Genomic DNA, 27243 nt, shown 5'->3' with positions numbered 1-27243 from the left:
CTTATTCTTTAAGTATAACCTATTTTAGAGTTCTCTTCCCCTGGAACAGATTTCATGTTCCAAATGAGGGGGGCTGTCGCTGTCTTGGTGTGTGGGGTTGCATCAAATTCCCCTTTTTTGCTCTGTTAAATTGCTGCACCAGTCCACACTTGACCGGTGGGGATCTAATTCTATTATGACTGTAACTGTTAGCTGCTCCTGGCATTCTCTAATCCCTGCTCTCCTCTCTCTGTCCCCCCCCCCCACACACATCCCTTGTGGTGTGGGGGGTTTGAGTTGTCAGCACCTGCCTGGTCGTCGGTCAGCCAACGGTGGACCTGGTCGCGAGTCTCCCGGTCCTGTCCTACATCTATAAAGTTGAATAATGGATTTTGGTGTTTTAAAAACCCATCGACACTGTATGACTATGTTTAGCCTGTGTTCTGCTCCTCTCTCTCACCAACCGTCTCTGGAGGAGGGGATCCCTCTCTGAATTGCTCCTCCCAAGGTTTCTTCCATGTTTTTCTCCTGTTGAGTTTTTTGGGAGTTTTTCCTTGTCTTCCTTGAGGGTTTAGGTTGGTTGAGGGGCAGTTCTATGGGCATATGTGAAGCCCTCTGTGACATGCTTGCGTGTAAAAAGGGCTATACAAATAAATTTGATTTGATTTAGATGAGCCCAGCAGTGCTGTGGAGTGAAATAGGATGACCATAAAGAGGAGCCATGGAGAGGGAGAGGCAGAGAGAGAAAGACAATTGGGCTTCCAGGAAGAGAAAATAGTTATTTGTAGACAGCGACTGCTGACATGATCAATACTGTATAGTGCTGCTGCTGTAGATAACATGACTATGGAGGCTTACATTAGTGAGTCAGTAAATACAACCATCAGATGTGTGTGTGTGTCTCAAAATATGACTTATTTACAGTATACTTAAGATACAAATATCACAGAAACACAGCCAGACAGCCAGATATCATACAGGAAGAGATTTTATTCATTAGAAAATCCATCAACCCCAAACAGCTACTGTACAATGACATAGGTACATACAGCACTATACATACATGTTTTAGAAGATCAAAGTCATTCAAACTTCCAGTTAGGATGCACCATAATCAAGTCAAAAAGGGCATACATTAAAAGATACTGTGTTCAGATCACCAAAGTCTGATCAATATGTACCCTTTTACATTAAAAAAACATCCATAAAAGCACAGGCAGGAAAAAAAAGGGACTCATTCTTATCGGCAGAGAAACGGAATCTGTGACAGTGATATGCATAGTGTCTCAGAAGCATGGTGTGTGTGTGTGTGTGTGTGAGAGAGTGTGTATGCATGTACAGCAGTAAAGAAAACAGAATAACTGCACAGCAGTCGAAAGAGCAACACCAGTACCGACTCAGACAAGCAGTCGCATGTTTCGTCAACATCACTGAGAGAAGAACACAATAACGAATCGTGAAGACTAATCCAATTATTCTGACCTTCAATCCAAACCTCAGTAGAAGAAAACAAGCAAGTTATAAAAGGTAACTATGTCATTATCAAGCCTATGATCATTAGTTTAATTAGTGTTTAATTACCGTTTCACACATACATAAACTATTCGTCTGACACCCACATGTGTGGTATATCAAATACTACGCAGTTTGGTTGCCTCATTTTAAAAGATCCTCATGCACACAAGTTGTGAGAAACTCCAGCCCTTACCCTAGTCCTTGGGTTAATATCACAGTTAGACAATCTGGCCCCACCGGGACCTATGGTAATGTACCTAGAGATGTCCGAGCATAGAGAACAAACATGATTACATTGTCTCCTCCCCCTTTCACACAACAGATCGTTCACTTACAAATGGTAGGTTCACACAGGGCTCTAGCAGAGACCAGTGGAGAATCCATGCAGATAATGTAAACATAGTGATCACATAGCCCATAGAGATACACGTAATGTCATATCTCTCTGATTTAACCAGGAGTGAACCATAGTATGTACACCAAAACATGTGTCCATCTCGACCGCCAGTATTTTAGACCATCGCCCACACACAGAGGCCTTGAGGGTAGGTGAGGGGGAAAACAAAGATGTCCGCTCCAAGTTCTATCCGTTTAGGGCTGAGCACCCATTCCAGTCTTCCTTCTCTCCTTCAGCTTCAGGTCATCGCACCATGGCATTCCTTCATTTATCAAATCAGCCGTTTCACGCCCCCACTCGGAGGCGCCTATGGGTGTACTGCACAGACGGACGACCACGGGGGTGTGTGCGTGTACTGTACATGTGTGTCTGTGTGGGTGTGTGTGTGTGTAGGCGCGTGTGCGTTTGCGTTAGTCTACACCCAACGCCCGGAGCTGCCTCTCGATCTCGTCGTCTGAGATGGTGGCTCGTTTTGGGGAGGCGGTAGTGGGAAGGCTTTTCCCCGCCGCTGGGGCTCTCACCATCTGGAACGCCAGAATAAACCCATTAACGCGCTGCGCTGCGCTCGACAACCTAGAGGACATTAACTAAACACACTTACACACACACGCAGAGGATTTTATGTTACACTCGTTATCCCTAGGCGCAAACACAAGCTAGACAGCGGCAGTTAACTCCAAATGTTTTTCCGATCGAGGTGGGGGAGTTGTATTAGCTCACTTTGACCTCTAGGGGGAGGCAGACCTCCACCAGATGGAGCTGGAGGAGCGTGTGCGCTCTCTCTCTCTCCCACACACTGTGGCAGAACCTGATAGGAGAGGCAGGCTGAATCCTGCACTGCTGACGGATGTACCTTTCCGGAGATCTCAATGCCAATCTCATCCAGGACCTGGCTGACAATGTCCTGGGATTCCTCCTCATCGCCCGATTCATCGAAGATGTCATCTAGGGTGTCGTTGACTGGGGAGATATAGATAGAGATAGAGACAGAGAGAGAGAGAGAGAGAGAGAGAGAGAGAGAGAGAGAGAGAGAGAAAGAGTTTGACAGAGAGAGATCATTGATTATCTCAACGAGGCTTATCTGAGAGGTCAAATACCTTTGAGGCAAACACTGTCGTATTTCTGTTTGAATGTTTGAACATCTTTTTGAAAAATACCATGGCTGCATCTTTTAAAAAAGGATAATGTCAGGTCTTACTCATTTCCTCTGTCATGCCCATCTTCATGTTTTCCTTCTGGAAGTTCTGCATGGTCTGGAGGGTCTTCTGAGGATCCATCTTCTTATTCACCGCCTGCATCGTCTAAACACGCAGAACAGCAGTGAGACTTGGGATGGCCTGATTCACCTGATGACCTGACACTGACTTTATTACAGCAGGGTCCTACAACTGCACTTTTGAAGCTTTTTATCAATACACACTTTCGTGTCTTGAACAGCAACTTGCATGCTGTACTATAGAACAGACACAGAACAGAGATCCTAAGAGACACACACACACACACTACCTTCTACCCTGACGGTTCATACTGAGCAATGTTGAAACAAGCCTGACCTACTTTCACTGTCGAGTCTAAAACAACCAAGGCGTACACAACATATAATTAGCTGCTATTAGCATATAGTTCCAAAAACAGGTTTCAAGAACTCTGTCCCATTATGGAGGCTCACAGAAAGGCCAGAAAGAACACAATGGGCTTCATCCTAGAACTGCAATGGAGAGGACATGGGGGGTGCTTACAGTCCTGAACACAAACACGCACAGACACTGGGTGGGCACGCACGCATGCACACAAACAAATGCATGGTACAAAACTATTTCATTTCACTCATCACAGCCCATTAGATGCAGGCCTAATTACCGCTGACCTCCCTGTTAGACAAGTGTCAACGTTTAATAAACCATGGATTCAAATACGGTTCCACAGTGTCAAACAGATTCCCCATTAATACATTTATAGCAAACACTGAAATATTGATACATATTTAGCAGATCTAACTAGTTCACAGTTCACACACAGAGCACAAAACAGCTCAAATGGGGCAGTGCATAAAGCCATACTCTCATGACTGGGACAGTAATTGTTGAAATGTACAAAGTAAGATATCTGAAGTGTGTCATGTCTGCTAAAAATCCCAAACAGGTAAAAATGAGATAAATGACTTACTCACTAACAGAAGTTGCTGGGGGGGCAGGGCGCAGACAAAGCCTTCACACTTAAAAAGCCAATGGACTCCAAACTAATTAGACATGCAGGGGATTCCTTTGAACTGCCGTGTTTTGAAGGATCTTTTAAACTAGGTTACTGGGTCTGTTTTGGCCTCATTTTCAACAACAACAAAACTTCCAAAGAACTATTGCACTGTACAATTTTAGGTTGGATATGAAACTAACAAGCTTTACAATTGGTTAGTTCTGAAACAATACTTGAAGTGTTTCCCTTTACAGGAGTTGGCTTTTGTAGGCCTACAGTACCTTGGCAGTAGTGGACATGGCTCCTGCCATCTTCATCTGGGAATTCATGACCTTTGTCTGCGTGGACATGGAGGTGACCTTTGAACTGACAGCATAGGTCCTGTTTTTCTGCTTCCTCAGCTGAACCAGCTGCTTGGCCAGGATCTTACAGGCCTCCCGGTTCCCACTCTTGGCCATCTTCTTTATCTCCATCTCCTGCGAGAGGGGTGATTAGGAAAAAGCAGTGATGCTATATACAGGCAAACCCCCACATTAATGGCCATTTTCATATAGTTTAGTGCACTGAAGAAGAAGAAAAAAAGCATGCACATAAATACACAGAGACATTGTACACAAACAAACTCCGGAAGCTTCCCCTGGGACTGTGTTGGCATATGCAGATTGTAAATAGTCAGTCAGAGGTATAGATACCTACAAGCAAGCAACCCCTCCTTTATATTAGTAAACAAGCAAAAATAGAGACTTGCCCAGAGGGGCTTCTCGCACACATAGCCTGTATTGTGTGTGTGTGTGTTTGAGCATCCCTAGGGATCCCACCGTGGCTCCAGGTTGTTGAAAGCTAGCCAGGCCTAGGTTGTCCTCCCTCACATTACGTAGAACTATTTGTTTGAAGGAGGCCATTGTCAACAGAATCATTTATTAATGATCTAAATTACAGGAATACAGCTGTTCGGTGTGTGTGTGTGTGTATGTGTGTGTGTGTGTGCGCGTGTGTCTGTGCTTGTGAGAGAGATGGCTGATAACAGGTTAAGCGGCCATTAGGAGAGAGCTCATTGGGAAGCTCATTGTCCCTGTCTGTTCTCAGCACTAAGTGGTCCTGCTGACTGGCAGTCAGATCCAGGCTACACTTAAGAGCTGAACAGGCACGTTTTACACGCACACACACACACACACACACACACACACACACACACACACACACACACACACACACACACACACACACACACACAGGTGCATCAGTTTAGCACTAGCCAGTTCTGCCTGGCTCAGCAGAACAGTGACGATGGACATGAATGATAGGCGGACAAAGACAAAGTCAAGGATAAGGAAGCTGAGATTATAGACGATGCACCTTATAGACAATGATGCTGTATAATGTGTGTCAGCAGCTACAAATCAAAGGTAGCAGACAGTGTCAGCTCAGTGGATGAACTGGTGCTGAGGAGACCTGATTACTGCTAATCTACAGCCCTGTCAACAAGAGGCTGCGATTACAAAGGAGGCAGTCCCTGAGGCAGAGGCAGATGTAGTTCGATAAGAAGAGGCAGAGATAGACCGAGGCTGACGGATAAATAGTAGCGCTGTCACAGGAATCGAGTCATCCGTTGCTGGCAGACGGAGTCATTCCATCAGCCTCAGAAGCGTTACAGAAAAACAGCCATATGTCAAACCCTCAGCTCTTGACATCTCTACTGAACAATGAAGACATAGCGATATGGATTATGCTGCATCCGCTGCGGTGATGTCCTATATCTATAACACTGACTAATGTTGAGGAGAAAACAGGCCTGAGCATGACTTTCCCAGTACACACTAATGAGTTGCCTGGATACATGGAAGCGATTAACATACGGATCCAATTTCCACCAAATAAAATACTGCATTGTTTTTGGACACACATGCTACAACCCCCAGGATTCTCTCTGATCTGATATAATGTAGGTCATCTCCATTTCTAACCAAATTATAATTTTATCTAGACCAGCAACCAAGCAAAAAACTAGATTAATTAGTAGAAATATTAATGAGGAATGAGACAGAACTCCCCAGGGAGGTCATTATGCCCTGTCTGATGTTTACTTAAAACAACATAAAGACGCACGCCTCTTCTTTTAATCTGTCTCTAAAAGGGGGAAATAGAGGGGAAACGTTCTTTTCTGCTGTTCACACAGAGCGAGTGTGAGGTCTCCCCTGCAGCTATTTTACCTGCCCCAGTCCTGAGTTTTCAATTACAGCCATGAGCCAATCGCTTGTATGATCACTGGCAGGGGAAGTGAGGAGGTAGGTATGAGTGGGAGGTAGTCAGAGCGGTAGGTAGGATGGCCTGAGGTCAATAACACACTTTTGATGCAATCAGGAGTAATCTAAATGATAGGTAGTAGTCATTTATTTTGATCCTTATTAGGAATTTTCCAAAGTGAATACACAGACATTTCATGCATGAGAACAAGGCAGGAAAACCAAAAAACGATATATTGACCAAAAAGGCTGAAGCTTTAGCTACCTACCGTTTTTTAACCGAACATTTCAAGATATGCTACTACTAGGCAACCCTCTCACTACTCGGTGTGTTCCTAAGAGGTTAAGAGGCCTGGTAGTTTAACTTCAGTGTTTGTGTCTCACCATTTGCTTCTCCTGTCTCTCCAGAGCGGTTCTGTCTCTGGTGATTTGTCTCTGAGTGCCGCGCAGTTCCTTCGTCTGCTCCTTGATAACGTCTGAGAGAGAAGGAGAGAGAGGGAGGGAGTGAGCGAGCGTCCTTGATAACGTCTGAGAGAAAAGGAGAGGGAGGGAGGGAGGGAGCGAGTGAGCTAGAGTGGAGGACTGCATAAGTGATCGATTAGTCAATTATCAGCGAACATCTTTTTCGGAGTGAGAGTGGGAAATGAGTGTTTATAATCACCAGCGTCCTCCAGAATCATAAAACCTAAACCCCAGTCTGACGGCACTCGACAGCCTGCTGAGCCAGCGTCCTCTGAAGGCATGGGAGCTGAGGACCGCAACACCAGGCTGGGACAAAGGCTGCATGCATGCCTTATTCACAGGGCTGAAACAGGAATCCTAAGCCTCCCCGCTCCATCACTATCCATGACTACCCTGTGTATGCGCGTGTCTGAATTACATACACAAGCACACATCGTGCTTCAAATACCAACAAATCACACAAAGAGAACAGTTAGTCTGTTCTGCTGGATTTGTGTGTGCCTAGCCTAGAGAGACAGCACAATGTATACAAGAGTATGACCCATGACCAAGAGCACAACAGCAACTACAAATTTGAATAAATATTGTACCTCAATAATACATTTGCAATCATATGAAAAACCTGAATACACATTCATAAAAAGGGGGGTGAGTCAACATTGTATGCCCCTTGGTCAGGCACCCAGGCATGATCTATGAGTGGGGTGGACAACATACAAGAGGCCACCCATAAACACAGCGCCTGCAGTGAGGGTGTCCCATCCAGGATGTGCCACAGATGACATGCTCCCCTAACACCGTCATCCGCCCGTGACTGAGCCAAAACTCTCCGAAAGGACACACACACAAACACAGAACCACAGACACACAGCCTAGCACAAGTGGTAAGCTACATCCCACCATCCATTTCCTAAGCCGTTCTCTAAGGCTCTTTACTCAGATTCTCTCCACAGTCCAGTGGGCCCATAGCTTCGCTGTCAACTACAGAAAAGTTTTTTATCTTTGTCAAATGAGGACAAAAGTGTCTCAGAGTGCTGAAACTGGCATTCACTTACAGTCCAAAATTAAGCTGTAAAACTGTTTAAGTGTCTGTAAAACCTTTTATTGTGTAATCTATAATTATAAATGTTAAATAAACTGAAGGTAATAGGGACCAAAAAGGCTGAGAAATAAAATGCATGTCTTTCTATATCAGAAAAAGGACAGATAAGTCTAACATGAATGTAAATTATAAAAAATAAAATAAAAATGAAATAAATTACTAAACTAGTCAGGTCAAAGTCAAAAAGTTAATAAACCATTAAAAACCAGTGATCGGTCAGAAATTCCCTGCCCTTCTAAATCCTTCAAACTCAAAGGCCGGAATTAGAGGGCCACCTGTGGGAGCCAAGCGTACACACGTAGATGGTGACGTATCGACAACGTGCACGAGAGGGAGGGAGATAGTCCTACAAATAACCGAGATCGCACCCCCCGTACGCCACCAGCACACACCCAACCACAGGATACGACACCATGGCACGCCATGCCGACACGGGGCGACGCCGGGCACACGACACCCCGACAGAGAACAAGAAAGAGGAGTAGGAGGAGTGAACGAGAGAGGAGACCACCATTAGGATGCTGAGATGTCTAGTGAGTAACGAGAACTGTACAGTAAGTAACAGGTCTACATTTATGCCTGAATAACTGTGGTTGGGCCAGTAGTCATGCCACTTCTGGTTACCAAAATCATTCAAACATAGACTTTGATGGGTAGTCAAAGCTACTTTCACACATTTTTAACTTGAAATTAAGTAATGTTTTTACTTTTGTTATGTTTTAATTGAAAAATGCTTTGATAGCTGCCGTTGTTAAAATGGAAGGTTTACTTTAAAGCCTGATTAAATGGTCTCTTAGGTAGGCTTCGGTGTAGAAGAATAAAGGTAATTTGAAATGTAATTGGGGATCTAATCACATGGCCCTGAAGGTTCAGTGATAACTTCATCTTTAAGGCTCTGACTAACCTGCATTTCTAGATCACCTCATTAGTATGGCACCTGTGATGACACACATTCTCTCTCTCTCTCTCTCTCTCACACACACACACACACACACACACACACACACACACACACACACACACACACACACACACACACACACACATATACACACACACATTTCAGTGAGAGCAATGAGTGTAGAGTGAGCTTTGAGTGTATAAAAATGCATCAAGTGAAACTTAAATCAATTTTATTAATTTTCAATGAACATACAGTCAGGATTTTCAACATGCCTGCTACCTCTTGTATAACGGTTGTCCTTCTATCTACACAGGGTGACACGGCTGTTACACACAACACGGTGAGTAACAAAGTAAGCATGTGTGCCTCTGTGCCTTATTGTGTAGGCGAATTATATTTTTTTTTAAATGACCAGCCGCTTCTGTTCTAAAATATTTTTACAATATTTTGACACCAAAACCAAACAGCCGTCCAATGATCATACTGCTCAACAGTCGGCTGTTGGTCGGCTAAGAAAATACCATCACTGACTACTTTAAATAAGTTCACCTATTTACTTTCGTCCAGTCAAGTTAAAAATAACTTGTTTAATTCAGTTAAGCTCCTTTCTATTTAACTCCGACAATACTTTGCAGTTTTGTACAAAGTAGCCTAATACGAATTCCAACACGTGTGTACTGTGCTACATTCAAAAAAGGAACCAAACAGGTATAACTGGCTGTAGCCTATCATTGAACGTTAGTGACTTGACAAGAGAAAATTCAGCAAAGTTGAGCTTTGAAATGCTTGTCGAAACAAACTTACCGTCAACAGTCTTCTTCTTGAAAAGGGATGCCATGGCGCTTGGTCGAAAAAAAAATAATTAAATGAAAACGTCTAAATTAAACCTATAATAACTTACTGGCTGTTTGAGCCGTTCAGTCCTAATAATAACCTTTGGCTTCCTGGTTGCTGCTATCGAAGTGACTGACTGTTCGCCTTTTCACATGACAGTCCTGACTCACTTTTCCCTCTACGTCACCGTGCGGGTCTCTCCCTCCACTCCCCATGTCCGGCTCTAGAGGGCGCCCCGATTCAGGGGGGTTCTATTACAATAGACTATAAACTCATATAGCTTATTTACTGATAGAATACAAAAAGATAATTATTAACAAAAATGCATCACTCATAATGTTAGCACCCCTTCTCTCTTATTGTGGTTGCTGAGCTTGCAAAGAAGAGATTCGAAGAGCGTGGGTCATGTAGTAGATATGGGTTACTAAATTTAACCTAGTTGTTTATGCCCCTTGTGTACTGTCAATAAGAGGCGAAGAGGGTAAGGAAATGTAAAGTATTCTGTAGAAGTAAACCATGAAGAGGAAAAACAACCCCATGCCTCGAGCATAATCATAAAGTATTTTGTTCTCATCTCATTCCTCCCCTCTAAATGGCCTCAACCTCCTGGGTCAGCATTGTTTCTCCAGATATTACTGCTGTGAGCAACCGAAGGTAGCAGGACACTTGAACCGTAACCAACCCAATTCCATGAAAAACCAGAGCCCCCCCCAATGTTGCTAAATGGAAAACGGGGGAGTGAAGGAGAAGGATGGGAAGAGAGGAGGGGGGAAGACTGTTTGAAATGAAAGGACAGTGCCAAGTTTAGGGGAAGGAGAATAAGAGTGCAGGGTGACTTTGAGAACCGCGGAGGACGAGTAGCCCTCAGCTCTTCCCCGTGTCTCGGAGGAGGCGTGCGTAGCGTCCCGGGGCCATGTTCTTGTTAAGGTTATGAGGAGGATGTTTTGGTCTAATCAGCAGACGGCCAGAGGGAGCGCTACTAAACAGCCTCATCAGGAAGGAAGCCCCACTGGTGATAAATCTAGCCCCAAGCACACTGGGACACTCCACGGCCCTGCGATGAGACACGATACCGCCTGATTTGCAAAGGATTCTACAGTATATAAAAAATCTTCCCATCTGGGGGAGAATTTGTTCAGCTCATTTGGAAAACTCCCCATGTGGCGTTTTTTAAAAACATTTAGCGGGTCTCATCCTCTCTCTCTCTTTCTCTCTCTTCTCTCTCTCTCCCCCTCTCTGCCTTACTCTCTCACTCCATATATCTATCTTATCTCCATTCTCTCTGCTGGAGGTTTGCCTAAGGCTAGCAAGCGTTTAGTGCTAACATGCTAACTGCATAGACAGACTGAGACGTTCATGTGTGAAATTAGATCCCAGTACAATCAGTGAGGAGGGGTGGGGGGGTCTTTAAAAGAAATCAAACCTCTTTTTGTCTCTCGATGATGTATCCTTTCCCACTTTCACTGTAGTGCAACCCGTACTGTAGGCAACCTCTCATAACCCCGTGTTTCTCCTTTTACAGATCAGATCTACTCACTGAATACAGGAGCTTCCTGGATTGTCTTTACATGGTTCATATTTCTGTCTGCCCACACGTGATTTCAGACTCAGTTCCAACAGAATGGCACGGATGATTTATCGTAATGGGCATGTTATTATATGTGTGTGATTATTCAAACGTGAGTAGATGTGTTTTGACATCAAATGATCATCACCATCAACTTTGGTTTGTGGCCGGTGTGCGTGTGGGTGGAGCGTGACATGTAACAAGGCTAAGTTATGTTGTCATTGTAAGCCAGGCGGGCTAGACGGAGGCAGTGCTGGTCCTGTGATGGGCAGCAGGGGATTAAGACAGCACATCTCCTGTCTGATGGATGGATCCCTCTCTGCTGCAGCGGAACTGCTGGAGAGAGAGAACCAGACAGGGAAGAAGAGAGAGAGAGAGAACAGATGGAGAAGGTGAGACAGGAGACAGAGAGGTGGAAGGGGGATGGAGAGAACAGCACAGGGGCAGAGAGAGAGAGAGAGAGAGAGAGCGAGAGAGATGGCGAAAAGGGAGAGAAGTGGCAGGGAGGATGTAGGCAGGGGAGGTAATATATCGAGTGAGTGACTCCGCTCTCGCTGCCCGTGGGAAGATTCTATTGCGCTCGCCAGCACCGGAGCACCAGTGGGAGTGTGGGTAATGAGAGATTACTACCCCTGTTGAGTTGTCTCATCACCAGCCGCAAAACCACCTCCCCCCAAGCAGGGTGTTAACACATGGATGAACACACACGCACACGCGTGAAGACACATGTACACACACACGCAGACACACACACACCGTAAAAACATAAATACACCTACATACATTACACATTCAAATGCATCATTTACAGGGACATTTGCATACATGAAGGCATATCAAAAACCACATCCACTCTCATCACAGCTGCCAGAATAAAAAAGGATTTGACGACTAATCCAGCCTCGTGTCTCTGGGCATGTCTGGGTGGTGTGTTCTCAATGCCCTGCATGATAGTCACTGACAAGCTGTTATCCACAGGTACATTTAGCCTGAGGAGGCCAATCTGCCAGGGCCCGTCCTACATATGTAGTCTCAGACCCCAGTCTCTCCTTCTCTGTCTCTCCAGAGGGCAGTCCCCCTCTACCACCCCCAGGGCTGGCCAGGGCTTCATTCATTCCAGCCAGCCAGTCAGGGGAATATTAGCAGCATGGGGAATGAGTGTCATTAAAAGAAGGAAGGGCAAGAGAGGACGAGTCCTTCGGTCAGGGACAAGAAGCGGGTGGGGTGGGTAGTGTTGGCACCAAAACCCACACCGCACCCCGCACACGCTCACTCAGGCAGGCAGGCACATGTAACTGTGGATTCATCTTTCTTTGTTTCCGAAGAATTCAGGCAGGCACAGCAGAAAGGGAACTCGTTTGTCTGTGCTTTTGTTCTTTACAAGGCAACAGCAATTAATGGAGGCCTTCGAAACAATAGCACTCTAATCTGTGCTCCATGTCTATTGTTTTCCTCAGGCGTAGGGGGTGTGCAGGTGATAACACGACTGTACATTGTGTTACGGCAGAGATACTGTGAGTGCGCCGTTTACCCGGCCTTCCTCCTCAGAGCTCAGGGTCTGTCAGGTCTGATGGGAAAGAATCGTCTTTTTTAACGTTATGTAACATAACGTTTATGTTACTAGTTGTAGGCAACGGGGGACGGGTTGTTTCCATCCTTATTCTTTAAGTATAACTTATTTTAGAGTTATCTTCCCCTGGAACAGATTTCAGTTTTTCCTTGTCTTCCTTGAGGGTTTAGGTTGGTTGAGGGGCAGTTCTATGGGCATATGTGAAGCCCTCTGTGACATGCTTGCGTGTAAAAAGGGCTATACAAATAAATTTGATTTGATTTGATTTGATTTGATTTAACGTGCCGTGTCTTTGTTTTTGCCCAGAGCGCCCCGTTTGACCTTCTTGTTAAAAAAAGCCAAGTCAGTCAAGTGGGGTCTCTCCTCCAGTCATACTTCAGCTCTTTGAGACTCAGTCATCTCATTAACTCTCTCTCACTTCTCCGTCTCCTGCCGTTATCGTTTCTCATGCAAAACTGGAGGTTTTTAATAGAGCAGGAATAAGTAATTATGTGGCGTTCACAGGCCAGCCCAGCCAACCCTGAGAGATCTGAGTCATCCACTGGTCACTTCATTAACACTCTGGAGACATGGATGACCCTGCTGCGCAAGACACACACATACACAGACACATACATACACACACTGGGTGAGCCATACAATTAAAACCCGCATTTACATGCAGACGCTGTGACAATGATAGCTAAAACAGCAGGAACAATTAAAATTATGATTATATGAGATGGCTGAAAGACATGATACTAGCTTCTTACACTGTCCATATGCAAAACAAAAAAAATTGGTGACAGATTGTGTCATATTACATGGAAATTAATGTCCATGTCGACAATTAACCTTCAAATGACCATGTGCGATGTGTATTCGAATACCTAAATGGGCCATCATAGTTTTCCATTCAACCTTTATTCATTCAGTAATATTCATGTCTGGGAAGCTATTTGAACTATTTTGTTAACCTGAGGCACTTTCTCCTTATCATTTCACACAGATAACAATGTAAAAGTGTTTTTGTAACACACCTGAAATAAGTGGTGTGTCTGTGCTGTGTGTGTGTGTGTGTGTGTGTGTGTGTGTGTGTGTGTGTGTGTGTGTCTGCGTGTTTTAATGGAGGAGTAGTAGAGTAGACACAGTCTCCTTATGTGAGTGTGCGACTCACCTGCTCCACTGACAGGCCCCTGCTAATGAATGTTTAATTGGAGGTTAATGCTCCTCTCCTCCTGCTCCTCCTTCTTTTCCTCCCTCCTTCCCTCCACCCTCCCTGAGAGACAGAGCAGCGGATGGTGAAAGAGACAGTGGCTGAAGCTCTATAGTAATGGCATTTAGATAGACCTATACATCACTCTGACTGTGTCAACATGCCTTGGATGCACTCCACACACACACACGTCTATAACCACTGAGCCGCAGCATTAGTCACCTGTCAGTCATCATGGTTCAAGATAGAACTGGTTGGAGTTTTAAGGAGGAAAAAGTCACAGAAAAAAGTCACAGAAAAGATAGAAAAAAAACTTTATGTTACAGGAAACAGACATTTTTATAAATTGAAGTGTGCCACATTTGTTTGTTAAATATAGAAATGATTGAACGAGCAGCAGAATGGATTCCAGACTCCAGCATCCCCTGGTTCCACACCTGGGCCTGCCTGCTTATAGGACACACCAGAGGTCTACAGAGATCTGCAGTGATGAGATGGCGCTGGTGCTTCATTACTGCATTCTCATCCTCATCATCGTCATCGCCATCATGGGGGTGCAGGTGTGCTTGTCCAAGTTCACGTGGAAAAACCCATGACTCAGTGCAGTGTTTTCAATGTGTAAACCCCTAATGAGGAGCTATCGTTAAAATCATGTCTCCAACATATGTTTCCCACCCCTACAGCTCCATTAGGATGTGGGAGAACAGCATCTGCGTTGCAGGGGTTACGTAAATAAGGCTTTTGGGAGGCTCCAGAAGGAAATGAAATTATGTAGATCTCGGCTTTGAAAGCAACACACTTCGTCACTCTGCTGTTTTTCTATTATTTTGTGCTGATTTCTGTGTTTCTGCTTTGTGACCCCCCCCCCCCCCCCACCCCACTTTGAAAGATCTGGAACAAGCCTGTTCTGAGTCCTTGCATCAGGCACAGAAATCCTCTCAGATCTCACTCATAACTAACCCACTGGATGTGTCTCAGACTGTATGCTGAGGATAACAGCTGCAGAAAGAAAAACATTTTGTGCTTTTATTATTGCCCCTCACCCCATTTCTGTTTTTTTACACCACCAGTAATAGTCTCCGATCCTCATGAAGGAGCAGAGGGAGACAGAGAGAGATGCTACAGATGTGTTTGGGGAGAGACCGTCAGGAGGACCATTGAGGGTTTTAGTGCGTGTGAGTGTGCGAGAGAGAGAGCGAGTGCACGTGCATGTGTGTGCGTCTGCGTTCCATCACGATCCATGCAGCCCAACTTGTACCACTGCCCCACTTCCTCTGCACTGACTGGCAACGCATCATCAGAATGAGCCATCGACACTGTCCCAGTTCCATGGCGCCGAGGCAATCGCATCATCAGCGTGCGACTGAATAATTCACGCTCCATCTGTGGTGCGCTGCTTTATCAAAGTGAATGAAACATCCTGTAAGCCGGGTTCCCTAATGGCCCACCAAATCTGACAGCAACAGACAGCAGACAGGCCAAGGAAATGAATTATATAACCTGCCATATTGTCCCTCTAAGAGAGAGTCCTGTCAAACAGGATCTGGCACACATACAGTACATGCGAGGAAAGTGGAAGGAGAGAAATGGAGATGGGACCATATGTAGAAAAGAAGACGAGACCGAGAGAGAACAGACAGACAGGGAGAAGGGAAGATGAGCATTGGCACTGAGCAGAGCATGAAAGGCAGAGGGGACTGCCATAAGCTCTCTCTCAAAAATCCATTTATTAGTGTGTGTTTATGCATCTGACAAAACTCTGTGACCCTGATTCAAATAACTAGGACACAAAACACTTCAGTATTCATGATAAATAATAAAGAGCCCACGGCTACATTTACATTTAGTCGTTTGGCTAACACACATGATAATGGGGAGACCAATTAAAGTAAAGCAGACTGTTCACATTCAAACTGAATGGTCTCCAGTAATTAAAGGATGCAAGAGCGCTCACTGAGGTCCTTGGGTGAGAGAAACAATAAGAGAGAGGGGGGGGGGGGGTATGTGATACAACTGCACCAGCTCTCTCTAAGAGAAATGTCTGGGACTTGATGCATCCAATGATAATGTCTGCCCAGTGATGTATCTGAGCTTGCCCTCCTCTTCACCCTACTAATCTGTGCCGAGGGTCTGGTCTGCTCACCCAGGAGAGGTCCACATACCGGTCTCAGCCCTTCAATGGTCTTGCTTTTGTTGTGTGGATCCTAAGAGGATCATGTAAGGTCTTGCTGAAGTGTTCTGGAATAAATTGATTTGATGATAACAGAATTAAAAACATTATTTATTTTTTTATATTTGTTTACCGGGGACTTAGAGCGATCGATGCCTCTTTTCGTTGCATACGAGCCTGCCTGCACATTGTGTTTTGACAATACAATTGAATTGAATTGAATACTGTTTGTACAGTAGCCTGTATTCCGACCTTTCTGCATTTTTGTCAACGGTCTTTATTGCTTCACCAGCAGGTGGCAGCAGAATAACTCTTTGGTCCGTTATAAAGCGCTGGGCCACTCGCAAGATGCCCAAGTCTCCACCCTTGCAGTCCGAAGTAGCGTGGGCGAGCGCATCTAGCAAGTCAGTCGTCTTTCGTTTCTTTATGAATGTCTCCTTATCAGTAAAGTCGTCTGTGATGATAGTGATATTGTAGGCTACGCTTATAGGATATATAGGATATATCTGGTGAATTGCACTTCATTTTAGTCATAGACAAGCCAAGTTTCCAACCAACTAATCCACAAAATATTTACTATAATACTGCGTATCTCACGTTATACTTATTTTTATATTTAGAAAGATAAATTATTACTCAAAAATGCTTTATGGGTGTAATTCTGCACCTGCAGAAATTAGACAATTCCAATGGGATCAGCTACGGGATAGCTGATTGGGCGTAAAGGCGGCGCGCGGCCCCAGCCCTCCTCAGCCCAGTCAAAAAACTTTCATCCAATCAGCTACACCCTAAGAAACTTCGCACAGTCGAGTTTTGTCGGATACCTTCTGTTCCCTATCATTCCGTTTTGATTCTGGTCTGTAGGTGGTTGCTCTCCTGCCGAGATACCATTGTTTTTATGCTAACATTCTCTTTCACTCGCTGGGATGTCTATTGTGTGCGCTGTAGTTTATAGGGACCCAGGGATGCCGCAGATGATTACACCCGTCTGAGGATCGCTGATCTCGACCGAGACTATCTCTCTCTATTTCTCAGTACTGTTCTTACACCCCCGTCCTTCGCTATGAGTTGTCTAGATGTGATGTATCACCAGAGCTATGGCTCGCACTATCTCCCAGCGACTCCAGCGGCGGCAGCGGCAGCCTACAAAGCGGCGTACTATCACCACCACCACCATCACCAACAGCAACAGGTGGGTTTCTAGACGAACGTCTTGTGTTGTGAGCTGGAGTAGAGAAGGATTTTACAACATTCGTATCGTATTCTGCAAACACCGTGGCCCAGGAAGCGTCAATCTTTTAGCTCATATCTTTTCTCAAGATATCTTTTCTGCAAAATATTTTTTTACGGGTCTTATTTAATTCATTTAATTTAGTTCTTACTTAAACATGTCATGAGGCATGGCAATTGTTGTCACTCTGGAATGTTTATCATTGTTTCTTGAACATTATGAATAACAGAGAGGTCTACATTCCAATCCCAATGTCTTCAGAAAAAGTACTGTTTGGGAAAAGGACAGCATTTTGCTTTTATTTGTATTGAATTTAGAGGATTGAAAATGTAATCCTTTACTGCAACACACTTTTAACCACTTCAAAATTGCAAAGTTGACATTTTAGAACAATTTATCACTTTTAAGAATGAAGTCTTAAAATAAATAGCCTATTTGAAAAGAGATGGCATATTGTGTGCACTCACTATCAATCTCTTGCCTTCTCTCTTTCCCTAATTGTTCTCTCCTTTCCCGTCTCTCCATCTGTCTCTCAGAAGAAGCTGAGTGCGTACAGTAAGATGCAAGAATGTGTGGAACAGCAGTCTTTTGGGAGGCAGCGTGCTGGCCGAACGGCCGGGGAGCAAGGGGTCCGGAGGGGCCTTGAGGGACCAGGGGCTGGGACAGGGGCTGGGACAGGGGCTGGAACAGGGGCTGGGACAGGGGCTGGGACAGGGGCTGGGGCTGGGACAGGGAAGGACAGCCACCCTCCGGAGTACCTGAGCTCCAGGTGTGTCCTGTTCACCTACTTCCATGGAGACATCGGAGACGTGGTGGACGAACATTTCTCCCGTGCTCTGAGCCAACCCAGCGCCTTCAGCGGGGAAACCAAGCCCACCAGGACCCACACAGCACCAGCGTCAGCAAGCATCTGGAAAGGTACGATGACCTCATTGCAGACATTCATTTGAGTTTAAGTATTTATCTATATGTTATTTATATATCACATACTCATCTAAACACAGATGGGAAATGTGTCATTCTGAAGAAAGAAATGCTTTGCTCAAAATGTATGTTCCTAGCTTTAGCCATTCAGTTGAGCTCAGTAACACTTCTAAACTGTATCTGAGACTGTCTGTAAAGGTTTTTTTCTTTCCTTTTCTCTGTTCCAGATGGCTTGTCTCTCTCGGACGGCCAGTGCAGCTCCTTCCCCTCCTCTGTTTGGAGTACTGCTTATCCCTCCCAGCCCAGCCCCTGCCTCCCCTCCGTCTCCGTCTCCATCCATCCAGACTTCTCCCCCAGTCCCGCTGCCTTCCACGCCCCAGACGGGGCACTCTGGGCAAGCCCTGCTCTCTCCCAGGCCAGCCTGCCCCCTCAGGCCTCCCTCCCCGATGCCTGGTCTTACAGCCTCAGCCCTCAGACTTCAGCAAACTACCCACACGTCCACGAGGTCTACCCCCATCCCCACCAACATCCCCACTCCCACCCCCACACGCACGTGCACAGCCGTCACCCCCACCCGATGTTACACTCTCACCCAGGCCATGGCCCAGCCCTGGACCCCAGATTCAGCCCGCTGTTGTTGCCCGGAGTTCGTCCCCAGAGCCATAGCTCAGCCCACAGTCCTGGATCCCACAGCTCACCTCACGGGGGGGCTCTGAAGACTGAGCTGGACCCAAGCAGCCCCAGCACTGCCCCAGCCCCCTCCACTTGGCCCTCGACCCTCTATGGAGCCCTGGATGTCTACGATTCAGGTATGCAGACCTGATATACAAACATATATACACACATACAGTACACACATACAGAACACTAGAATGCTTGGCAAACTAGACTATTTCATGTTACTGCATGTACATTCTAGTAAAGTTTTCGTGTTTTGATTGTTTCTCTGTAGTTGTGGAGCAGGATAAAGTGAAGGGCTCAATTTGGTTCTAAGAGGTAGCGGACCCTTCTCCCTGACTCAGAGCTGTGATCGGCACAGCACCCATGGGCCTGGAGCTGGAATCCTGCCTGGAAACTTGACACATTTCCTGGGAATACAAGAATTTTGTCAAGAAGAGAGACTCTGTCCTCAGCTCCTAGTGTTTTTGTCATTGTGATCCCAGCTCTGAGATGTCTCTGGAGAGATGCAGTCTGTGAGGCCTGTCCAAGGCTTTAGTTCTGTTTAAAGAACCTAATTTTGTGGGAACACTGCTTACTTGCCTTGTTGTCCCTCTTTTTTCTAAAATGGTTTTGTGTATATGTTATGTGTGTGCGTATGTGTGCGTGTGTGTGTAATTTCCTTGCGATGTATTTTGTGTTTACAGAGTTATGTCTTGAGTTGTCGTAAGATAAGTGTCACATGCTAATTGATGTCAAATGCTCTTCTGTTATTTTCCCTTGTGCTGAAGAAAAACATACTGTAAATATTGATATCCATAATAAATTGCTGAGTTATATTAGCAAACACTCACCATTTTTAAGATCTAAATATTTATCCTTCTGGAAATTGATTATCAATTGCATTCGATGCTACAAGTTGATTAAACACTTTCATCAAGTGAATACCAGGCTGGGCAGCCTTTCTCTATCCTGAGAAATGCTTTAGACGGACCTCAATGACAGTATATTACAGACTATGGACCTTGTAAGAGGGTAACCTTAACTGTAACATGTGGTACTGGTATGAGGCTGCTCTACAAAGACTGAATTCCTCAGACAGTTATTGTAAGATACCATGACATATATGTCGCCTGTCTGTTTCGCCATACTAAGGAATGCATTTCCTGTCTGGACAGGAAGTTCACCCAAGAGAGGCAGACACAAACACACAGACACCAGCTGATCAGATATTTCAACCACAAACACTGCACATAAAAAAAATTGTAACACAAACACACACACATATATATACAGTGTCTGACTGCAGACATGTCCTCATACAGACATATATAGTGGATATGAGATAGGGAAGAACATCTTAAAGAAGGTCAGCACTAATCTACTACACTCTGGAGAATGTGTGGAGTGGCAGCTATGCATTCTGGTGTGAAATTGAACATTTCGCAGGATAAATGCAGCTTTAAATATTTCAAGATTCTTTCCTAGTCATAGTGCCAGGACCAGCATTATTCTTTTCCACGACGGACAGCTGTGCAAGAGAGTGTGTGTTTGTGGGTGTTTTAGTGTCTCTGAGTGAGATGTCTGACCAGGTGGTGTGAGCAGTCATCTAACATTCCAGCTTCCTCTGCCAGTCAGACAGTAAAGAGGTCTCACTGCAAAACTCTATGAGCCTACTCAAATTCCATGCTGTAGAAAGTATTCTTCTCATAAAAGAGTTACAATGAATCTTAAATATATACAAATACTATATACATAATGTACTGTATCGCTCTGGATAAGAGCGTCTGCTAAATGACTCAATGTAAATGACTAAATGTATCCTGTAGATGCTACATCCTTTAACAATGGATGCAGTTAATGAAGCTTGACGTGTATTTATTTTGTGATGGTCCCTCATAGCTGTAGCCCTACTGGACTTGAGTCGGGCTCTGATTGTTGCACTGGTAGCTGCTTTCTTCTCTGACTTCCAGAGGAATTACATGTTTTCATGTCATGTCTTGTGTTTGTTGTGTTCTTCTGTGCTGAGACAACCCAAATATAACCATAGATCATGACCAGTAAACAGTCTTACTCGTAACAATAAGGTGGCCTCCATTACTGCAGCAAGGGTCTCCATAGATCTCCAGTAATTAGTGCTTAGTGGGCTAGACCAGGGAGCAAGATGAGACTGGGTAAGAGAGCCAAGCAAGTACATGCTGCGGTGGTGGAGAAAGGGGACAGATCAACGGAGATACCACCCATGCCCCTACTCTCCTCTCCTTTCCTCTCTCCTCTCCTTTCCTCTCTCCTCTCTCCTCTCCTTTTATTCTCCTCTCCTCTCCTGTCCTGTCCTGTCCTCTCCTGTCCTCTCTCCTCTCCAACCTGTAGGAACAGTGCTACAACTTTGGCTTGCTCCTCATTAGCATTAGCATGTATCCTCCGCATCAGCATGTCATACACTTATATGCTAACGGCACTGCACTCCTGCTGGCTGCCCGGGGGCGCACCACAGGCGCTTCCAGTCAGGAGGAGCCAGAGCAGGGGAAAGAGTAGATGAAGCAATCCCAGCACAGAGTAGAGGCAGGGGACAACTAAAAGGATGACAGCCGATGGGAAAAACGTAAGATGCGTCAGTTCACATTCACTACAATAGTAAGTGGATGGAATGGGTAGAATAGTGTGTGAGACAACAAAAGAGAAAGATGTTTAGGAAATGGGAAATGCAGTCAAAATGTAGCATTCACGTTCGATTCGACTGAGAGAAGGTGTTTATTTTGCTTTCTTAAATATCCCTGACCTGCAGTGTAAAATACCAGTGTGAATAGTAAACACAGGGACTTCTTTAGGCTTTCTAAAATAGAATGTAATGAGAACAGGCTGAGCTGAACCCTGAGCCAATCTCCCTCACGCAATCTCCTCTCACAATGACATGGCTACTCAACAGACTCTTAACTTACCTTTATGATTGGTCTTTCATACCGGGTTCATTTCATCTATGTGACAAAGATTTAATTTGACAAAGGGAGGAAATTTATTCTTGAATTGTTTATCTGGCTCGCATACTTATGACATAAGACTGGATTTTCAAGCCAGGAAGCTCTCATGCAAGGGCTATGTAGACATTTGACTAAGCACTTTCTCTTGAGGGGCAGTTCTGGGTGTATGTGAAGCCCTCGGTGACATAGCTTGTAAAAAGGGCTTTACAAAGAAATTGGATTGGATTTGATCTACCCAGGTTTGGCCTCTTATAAGTTTATTACTGATAACTATTTTCATAAACTCTGTGGTAGAAGGATAGAAGGAGGATCGGAGAGGAGAGAGAGGGGGTTGTGAAGATGTGAACAAAGCGAGGTCATCCAGAACTTCCAGATGAATGAAGAAAAGAATGTTCCAGATCATTCTGTTCTGCTACTTACCACAACAGTATAGCTTCCCTCTGTCAACTCTCTCACACATATCTTAAAAGCCAAGCTGATAAAATCTCGTAATCAAAGACATATAAGTGTGATGATTTGAACACATGTTTTTTGGCCTGAGATTTAATTCAAAAGTACGACCAGGGGCTTAATGCTTGATTAAACAGGTCCTGTGTATCTTTGCTGTGGGTGTGGTTAATCAGACTGCGCCTCTAGATTCACTGTTCATGTTCCATGAGAAGTAATCCAACAACATAAACATACAGGATGACGTGGCCCAACTTCTTTTTTTACTTTACTTCAAACTTGATCAAAGTCTTATCGAATGAGCTGTGTGGTCTTGTAATGAGGGTGACATGTGAGATTCTGCCAAACACAATCGAGCCAAACACAACCTCACTTCTCTCGGAACACTCGGAGCTCGTTTATCCTCTCCTTCCCTTCTTGCTACCCAGAAAGTACCAGTGAGACCAGGCTAGGACTCCTGTCTTCTCCAGTCAGCCAAACAGAGAATGAGAGTGGAAGTGCTGATCTGTCAAAACATGGCCCCTGTCCCCATCCGTAGGCCACATTCCTGAGTAATTGAGCGGATGATTAGTCTAACAATCACCAACACAATGCCAGCTGTCTGAATGTGAACCTGCATAAATACAGACATCGGGCTTGTACGGCTAGACAGAGAGAGGCATATGGCAGTCATAAGCTAGCCTCAGTCCTCCTCCACCCCCCCACCCCCCCATCCTCCACTCTGCACACTCCCGTCCATACACCAGCTCTTCTCCCTACTAGCAGGGTAATTGGAGCTAATTTGCCCTCCTCATGCGAAGCAAAGGAGATGAAACACTAGACCCTGGGTGTGTTTAAGTATTAGGGGTGTGTGAGAGTATTAAGTGTGTGTGTGTGTGTATGCGTGAGAGCGTGGATGTGCGCTAGCGGGAGTGTGTTGGGGGTATTTGTGTAGGGGCCTGCCTTTTGACACAGCCTCTTTCTGTCAACACCAGTATCTAATGAAGAAGGCTGGGGTTGTTAGAAGACACGTGTCCCCCGATTAACCTTATTGGGGGGTCAGTTGCTTTTAGGTGTCACCTGATCGCTCACTAACGAGCACCCGAGGACACCCACAGAGCTCATGAGAGATAATGGATGTGCCCCCACGATCATAAAACCCTACTATTTAGAATGCCAGAAAAGATTGAAAGTGTCCAAATTCATGGTATGTCCTTTATTCCTCCCCCCCCCATTTTCATGTCTCTTCCACACAGTTTGGATGGATGATAAACTTCCACAACATGTACTGTAATCACCCATCTCACTGAAACCACAGCAGACGGAACCCCACCAGACCTTTCCAATATTGTCCCTGCCTCTCCTCACATATTTGGAATCTCCAGCACTGTGCCATAAGAGACACATGTCACTTCAGCATGTTTAATGATGCACAATATAGAGCGTGTTATTCCCTGTTTCAACTACAGCCGTGCTGTTTACATGAACGGCAGCCCATGGCACGGGGCTCTGAAACGATGCTTGCATGCATGTGGTCTGTTGGAACTAGCAGCTGACGGGGATGTACAATTAAAGTCAAATACAACAGTGAAACCACAGGCTCGGATCAACAATGATGAGTGTTTACAATCTGCAGTAAGAATATCCCCCCTCTACACCTGCCCACACAGCCTGGAATGAGGGCACATACCTCTCTCTTGATCGCTCGCTCTCTGCCTCTCTCACACTCATGTAGTCTTACTCTTTCTTTCCCTACCTCTCTCTTTTTCTGTCCCTCAGATGACACTGTCTCACACACACACACACACACACACACTCTCGCTGTTTCTCTCTCTCTACACAACTACAGTCTTACTCTCTCTCTCGCACACACACACACACACACACACACACACTCTGTCTCTCTTTTTGCCTCTCGTATACTTAGTCTTACTCTCTCTCTATCTCAGGGTCTCTCCCTCTCACACACACACACTCCCTCACTCTCTCGCTCTCTGCCACTTTCACACACATAGTCACTCTCTCTTTCCCAACCTCTCTCTCTTCATTTCTCTCAGAAAACACTGCCTATCTCTTACACACGCACAATCTTACTCGCTCTTTCTTGCTGTCTTTCCTAAAATGTTCCACTCCCCCATCTCTCTTTCTCTTTCCTTCTCTCTTTCATCTTCATTCTATGGCTATATCTCACTTAATGTCTCCCTTGTCTTAATAGACTGTGTAATAAGGCTTTAATGACGCCATCAAATGTTCATATGGGCACTGTGCAGGATTACTGTGGAAGGGGTGCTGGAGCCATGTTGTTGCTCAGGGGCATAAAATAAATGTAATGGATGTTAGTCTTTCCATGTGCTACATTGCCCTGGTAGTCCTGGAAACAGTTTTTGATTTGAAACGTGTTGTCAATGGTAGCCCTGGTACCAGGACCAAGCTATAGTGTATACTGTAGGTATAGTTACAGCCACAGTTGGACACAATGTAAAGTGTTAACTGAATTCCCTGTCCCGACATGGCTGTTTGTGAAAAACATGAATAAATTAAACTCATGACAAACAGGGGGAACTGGTGAAGGAATAACGCTCCATCCCTAAATCCCCTTAAACATTTTGTAAATCTCAATTTGAAACCATTCAAACATTCTATTAAGATTGCAATGAATCACAATATTTTCAAATCTGAAGTGCCAATGTGACAGCCATGAGCAGCATCTGCTACTGACAACATAATATTGAGAACTAATGGATTTCGGAGAAAAATAATGGATTTCTGAGAATTTCCATCAGAGCCAAAGATTCCCGTGGTAATTACCATTGAGAAAGTTGGAAGAATTGTTGTGTGTGTGTGGGGGAGACATGACATTAGGTGTAAGGTCTACACGGTGTCATTACCCAACAAGCCACCGCATCTGACATTTGTTGGATGTTCGGTGGATCTCATGCCACCTCATTTTCCAAGATAAAACAACATCCATTCGGACGCAGAAAGCCTTCTTTGCCATAAATAATGGGTGCTTGTCAACACACAGCCAACACATTTGGTCATGCGCGTCTGTTTGTTTCCAAGAGAAATCTACAGCACTGTGCTGTGACTGAAGACAAGATACAGTACCACGTGAGATGAATCCTAGAAATTGTGTCGGATTTGAAGAGGAGGTTTTGCATTCATTCACAAAAAGACAGACAGAGCCGTTAAGTCAGCCAGTGGACTCTCTCTCTCCCTCCTTCCCTCCCTCGCCAGACCTGGGTAATGTGCCAGCCAGCACACAGCCCAATGCATAGCTAACATTCCTCAGCTCTCTAATAGCAGATTAGTGGGCAGCCAACACCTGTTTCCCCTGCTCACCCTCACACCCAGGCTGTGGAGGCAGACTGCAGGCCTTTACTTTGCTCTGCTTCTCGGTAAGCATTCAGCCCCGTCCAGCACACTGTTCCAGACAACTCCTACCTGGAGGACAGGACTACGGATGTGTGTGTGTGTGTGTGCTCGCGTCCTGTTCCTCTCCCCCTCCCAGAGTTTCTGTGGTCTCTCTCCCAGAGAAGAATCCGACTAAACACACACACACACACCTCCCCTCACACACTGCCTTTGTTATTTAATTGAGTTAGAACAGAGCTGAGGGTTCATAGAGGAAGTCATCTGTCAGTAGCCTGTCATGTTTCCAATTACACTCAACCAGGGAGCCTTCATGTCCACAAGACATTTTGTAGCACAAAACATTGCACGGGTGACTGATGAATGTATTTACACTGATTTTGTGCACCTTTGGTGACAAAGTGAAAGGTTGAATCTCACTCACACACACACTCACGCACATGCACACCCAAACAAGTGACTGCCTGTGACAAGTGACATAGTGCCTTCCCCTGTGACACCTGCTAGTCATTCCTGTCCCTCTGCTCTCCAACCCTACCTGCTACTACTGTCCCTAACTGCCCATACCAGGGATTCCAGCCTCGCAGAGGGACATTCCTTAAGCACTGAACCCTGCATTTCAGTGTGTCCAAAAAAAGGGGGATGGATGAGAAATCCGAAGGGACAAAAGATTAAAGATGCTATTGCCACCACACAGGACTCAATATTCCTATCATATCATACGGTTGTCTTCTTGTTTATTTCTGATTGCTGTTTAAAGTGGTAAATTGGTTCATATATACCTCTGCACTATGACTTATCCAAATCAGTGTCTGTTGCAAATTCTACAGTTCATTGTCTTAATTGTTAGATTGTTAAGTGTATACAGGTGGGCAAGCCACATCCATTAATTGACAACATCTGTTTGTTGGTAATAAAAAGTAGTTAAACTGTTTGGAAAGGAACCACAGAAAAGGACATGCTGAGTGCTTTGTATGGACATTGCCATTTTAGGCATTTTTGGGTTTTGAAAACACTATTGTTATTGTTATGTAACAGATTAGTATTACATTTGTAAAAAATGACTGTTTTACTTGAGCCTAGCTGTTTTCTTTTTTTTACGACCCCTTACAGTGTCGCCCGGCTTCGTCCCAGAGAGCAAATGACGCTTTGGCGAACGAGGAATCACGGATCCAAGTATGGAGGAAGCCGTCTGTTTGTGTGTGAGAGAGGGAGAGTGTTTGTGTGTGAGAGAGGGAGAGTGTTTGTGTGTGAGAGAGGGAGAGTGTTTGTGTGTGTCCTGTGCCGGTCAGGCGTGAGCGAGACCCAGCCTGTGTGATCCTGACAGTGGAGAGTGTAATCTGAGGGATAACGTTCTTTATCCTGCTGATCCCCTCCGTCCTCAGGCGCTGACAGGCTGACATGCATCACTCCAGAGGGGAACTCAGACTAATTGGCAGCTAATTCCCTGCTCCCCTCAGATCCCCTACTGGCCAGGCTTTTGTCCTGCTGTCCAGCCAGACTCCCTGCAGCCCCTGACCTCCC

The 27243-nt window shown here is 45.1% G+C and overlaps 2 protein-coding genes across 3 annotated transcripts; one reads left to right on the top strand and one right to left on the bottom strand.

Moving 5' to 3' along the window:
* Positions 1–949: 949 nt before the first annotated feature.
* chmp2ba (charged multivesicular body protein 2Ba) lies at positions 950–9780 on the bottom strand. Of its 2 annotated transcripts, none has more exons than XM_062457039.1 (6): positions 9600–9780; positions 6712–6803; positions 4366–4560; positions 3090–3192; positions 2745–2851; positions 950–2415 (listed from the first exon to the last, which is right to left on the bottom strand). In XM_062457039.1, exons 1-6 carry the CDS (start codon positions 9631–9633, stop codon positions 2302–2304), a joined length of 645 nt encoding a protein of 214 aa, XP_062313023.1. In that variant the 5' UTR covers positions 9634–9780; the 3' UTR covers positions 950–2301. The 2 variants fall into 2 exon arrangements, with proteins under 2 accessions (XP_062313023.1, XP_062313024.1); XM_062457040.1 differs by having other exon boundaries at positions 6712–6855; positions 9600–9774.
* Positions 9781–16834: 7054 nt separating this feature from the next.
* vgll3 (vestigial-like family member 3) lies at positions 16835–19796 on the top strand. The gene is made up of 4 exons (XM_062455877.1): positions 16835–17323; positions 17899–18280; positions 18514–19095; positions 19239–19796. The coding sequence occupies exons 1-4, from the start codon at positions 17195–17197 to the stop codon at positions 19277–19279; spliced, it is 1134 nt and encodes a 377-aa protein (XP_062311861.1). The 5' UTR covers positions 16835–17194; the 3' UTR covers positions 19280–19796.
* The last annotated feature ends 7447 nt before the right edge of the window (positions 19797–27243 follow it).

Source organism: Osmerus eperlanus, chromosome 3 (assembly GCF_963692335.1).
Source record: "Osmerus eperlanus chromosome 3, fOsmEpe2.1, whole genome shotgun sequence".
Lineage (NCBI taxonomy): Eukaryota > Metazoa > Chordata > Actinopteri > Osmeriformes > Osmeridae > Osmerus > Osmerus eperlanus.
This window is presented reverse-complemented; position numbering and strand designations above follow the sequence as displayed.

What these genes read in the sequence shown, in the direction of transcription:
- vgll3 (XM_062455877.1), top strand. Translation starts at nt 17,195, where the DNA reads ATGAGTTGTCTAGATGTGATGTATCACCAGAGCTATGGCTCGCACTAT. An exon ending in GTCAGCAAGCATCTGGAAAG is followed by an intron (nt 18,281 to 18,513) that starts GTACGATGACCT and finishes TCTCTGTTCCAG; the next exon opens with ATGGCTTGTCTCTCTCGGAC. An exon ending in CCTGGATGTCTACGATTCAG is followed by an intron (nt 19,096 to 19,238) that starts GTATGCAGACCT and finishes GTTTCTCTGTAG; the next exon opens with TTGTGGAGCAGGATAAAGTG.
- chmp2ba (XM_062457039.1), bottom strand. Translation starts at nt 9,633, where the DNA reads ATGGCATCCCTTTTCAAGAAGAAGACTGTTGACG. An exon ending in CAAGAAGAAGACTGTTGACG is followed by an intron (nt 6,804 to 9,599) that starts GTAAGTTTGTTT and finishes CTTCTCTCTCAG; the next exon opens with ACGTTATCAAGGAGCAGACG. An exon ending in GGGCATGACAGAGGAAATGA is followed by an intron (nt 2,852 to 3,089) that starts GTAAGACCTGAC and finishes ATATCTCCCCAG; the next exon opens with TCAACGACACCCTAGATGAC.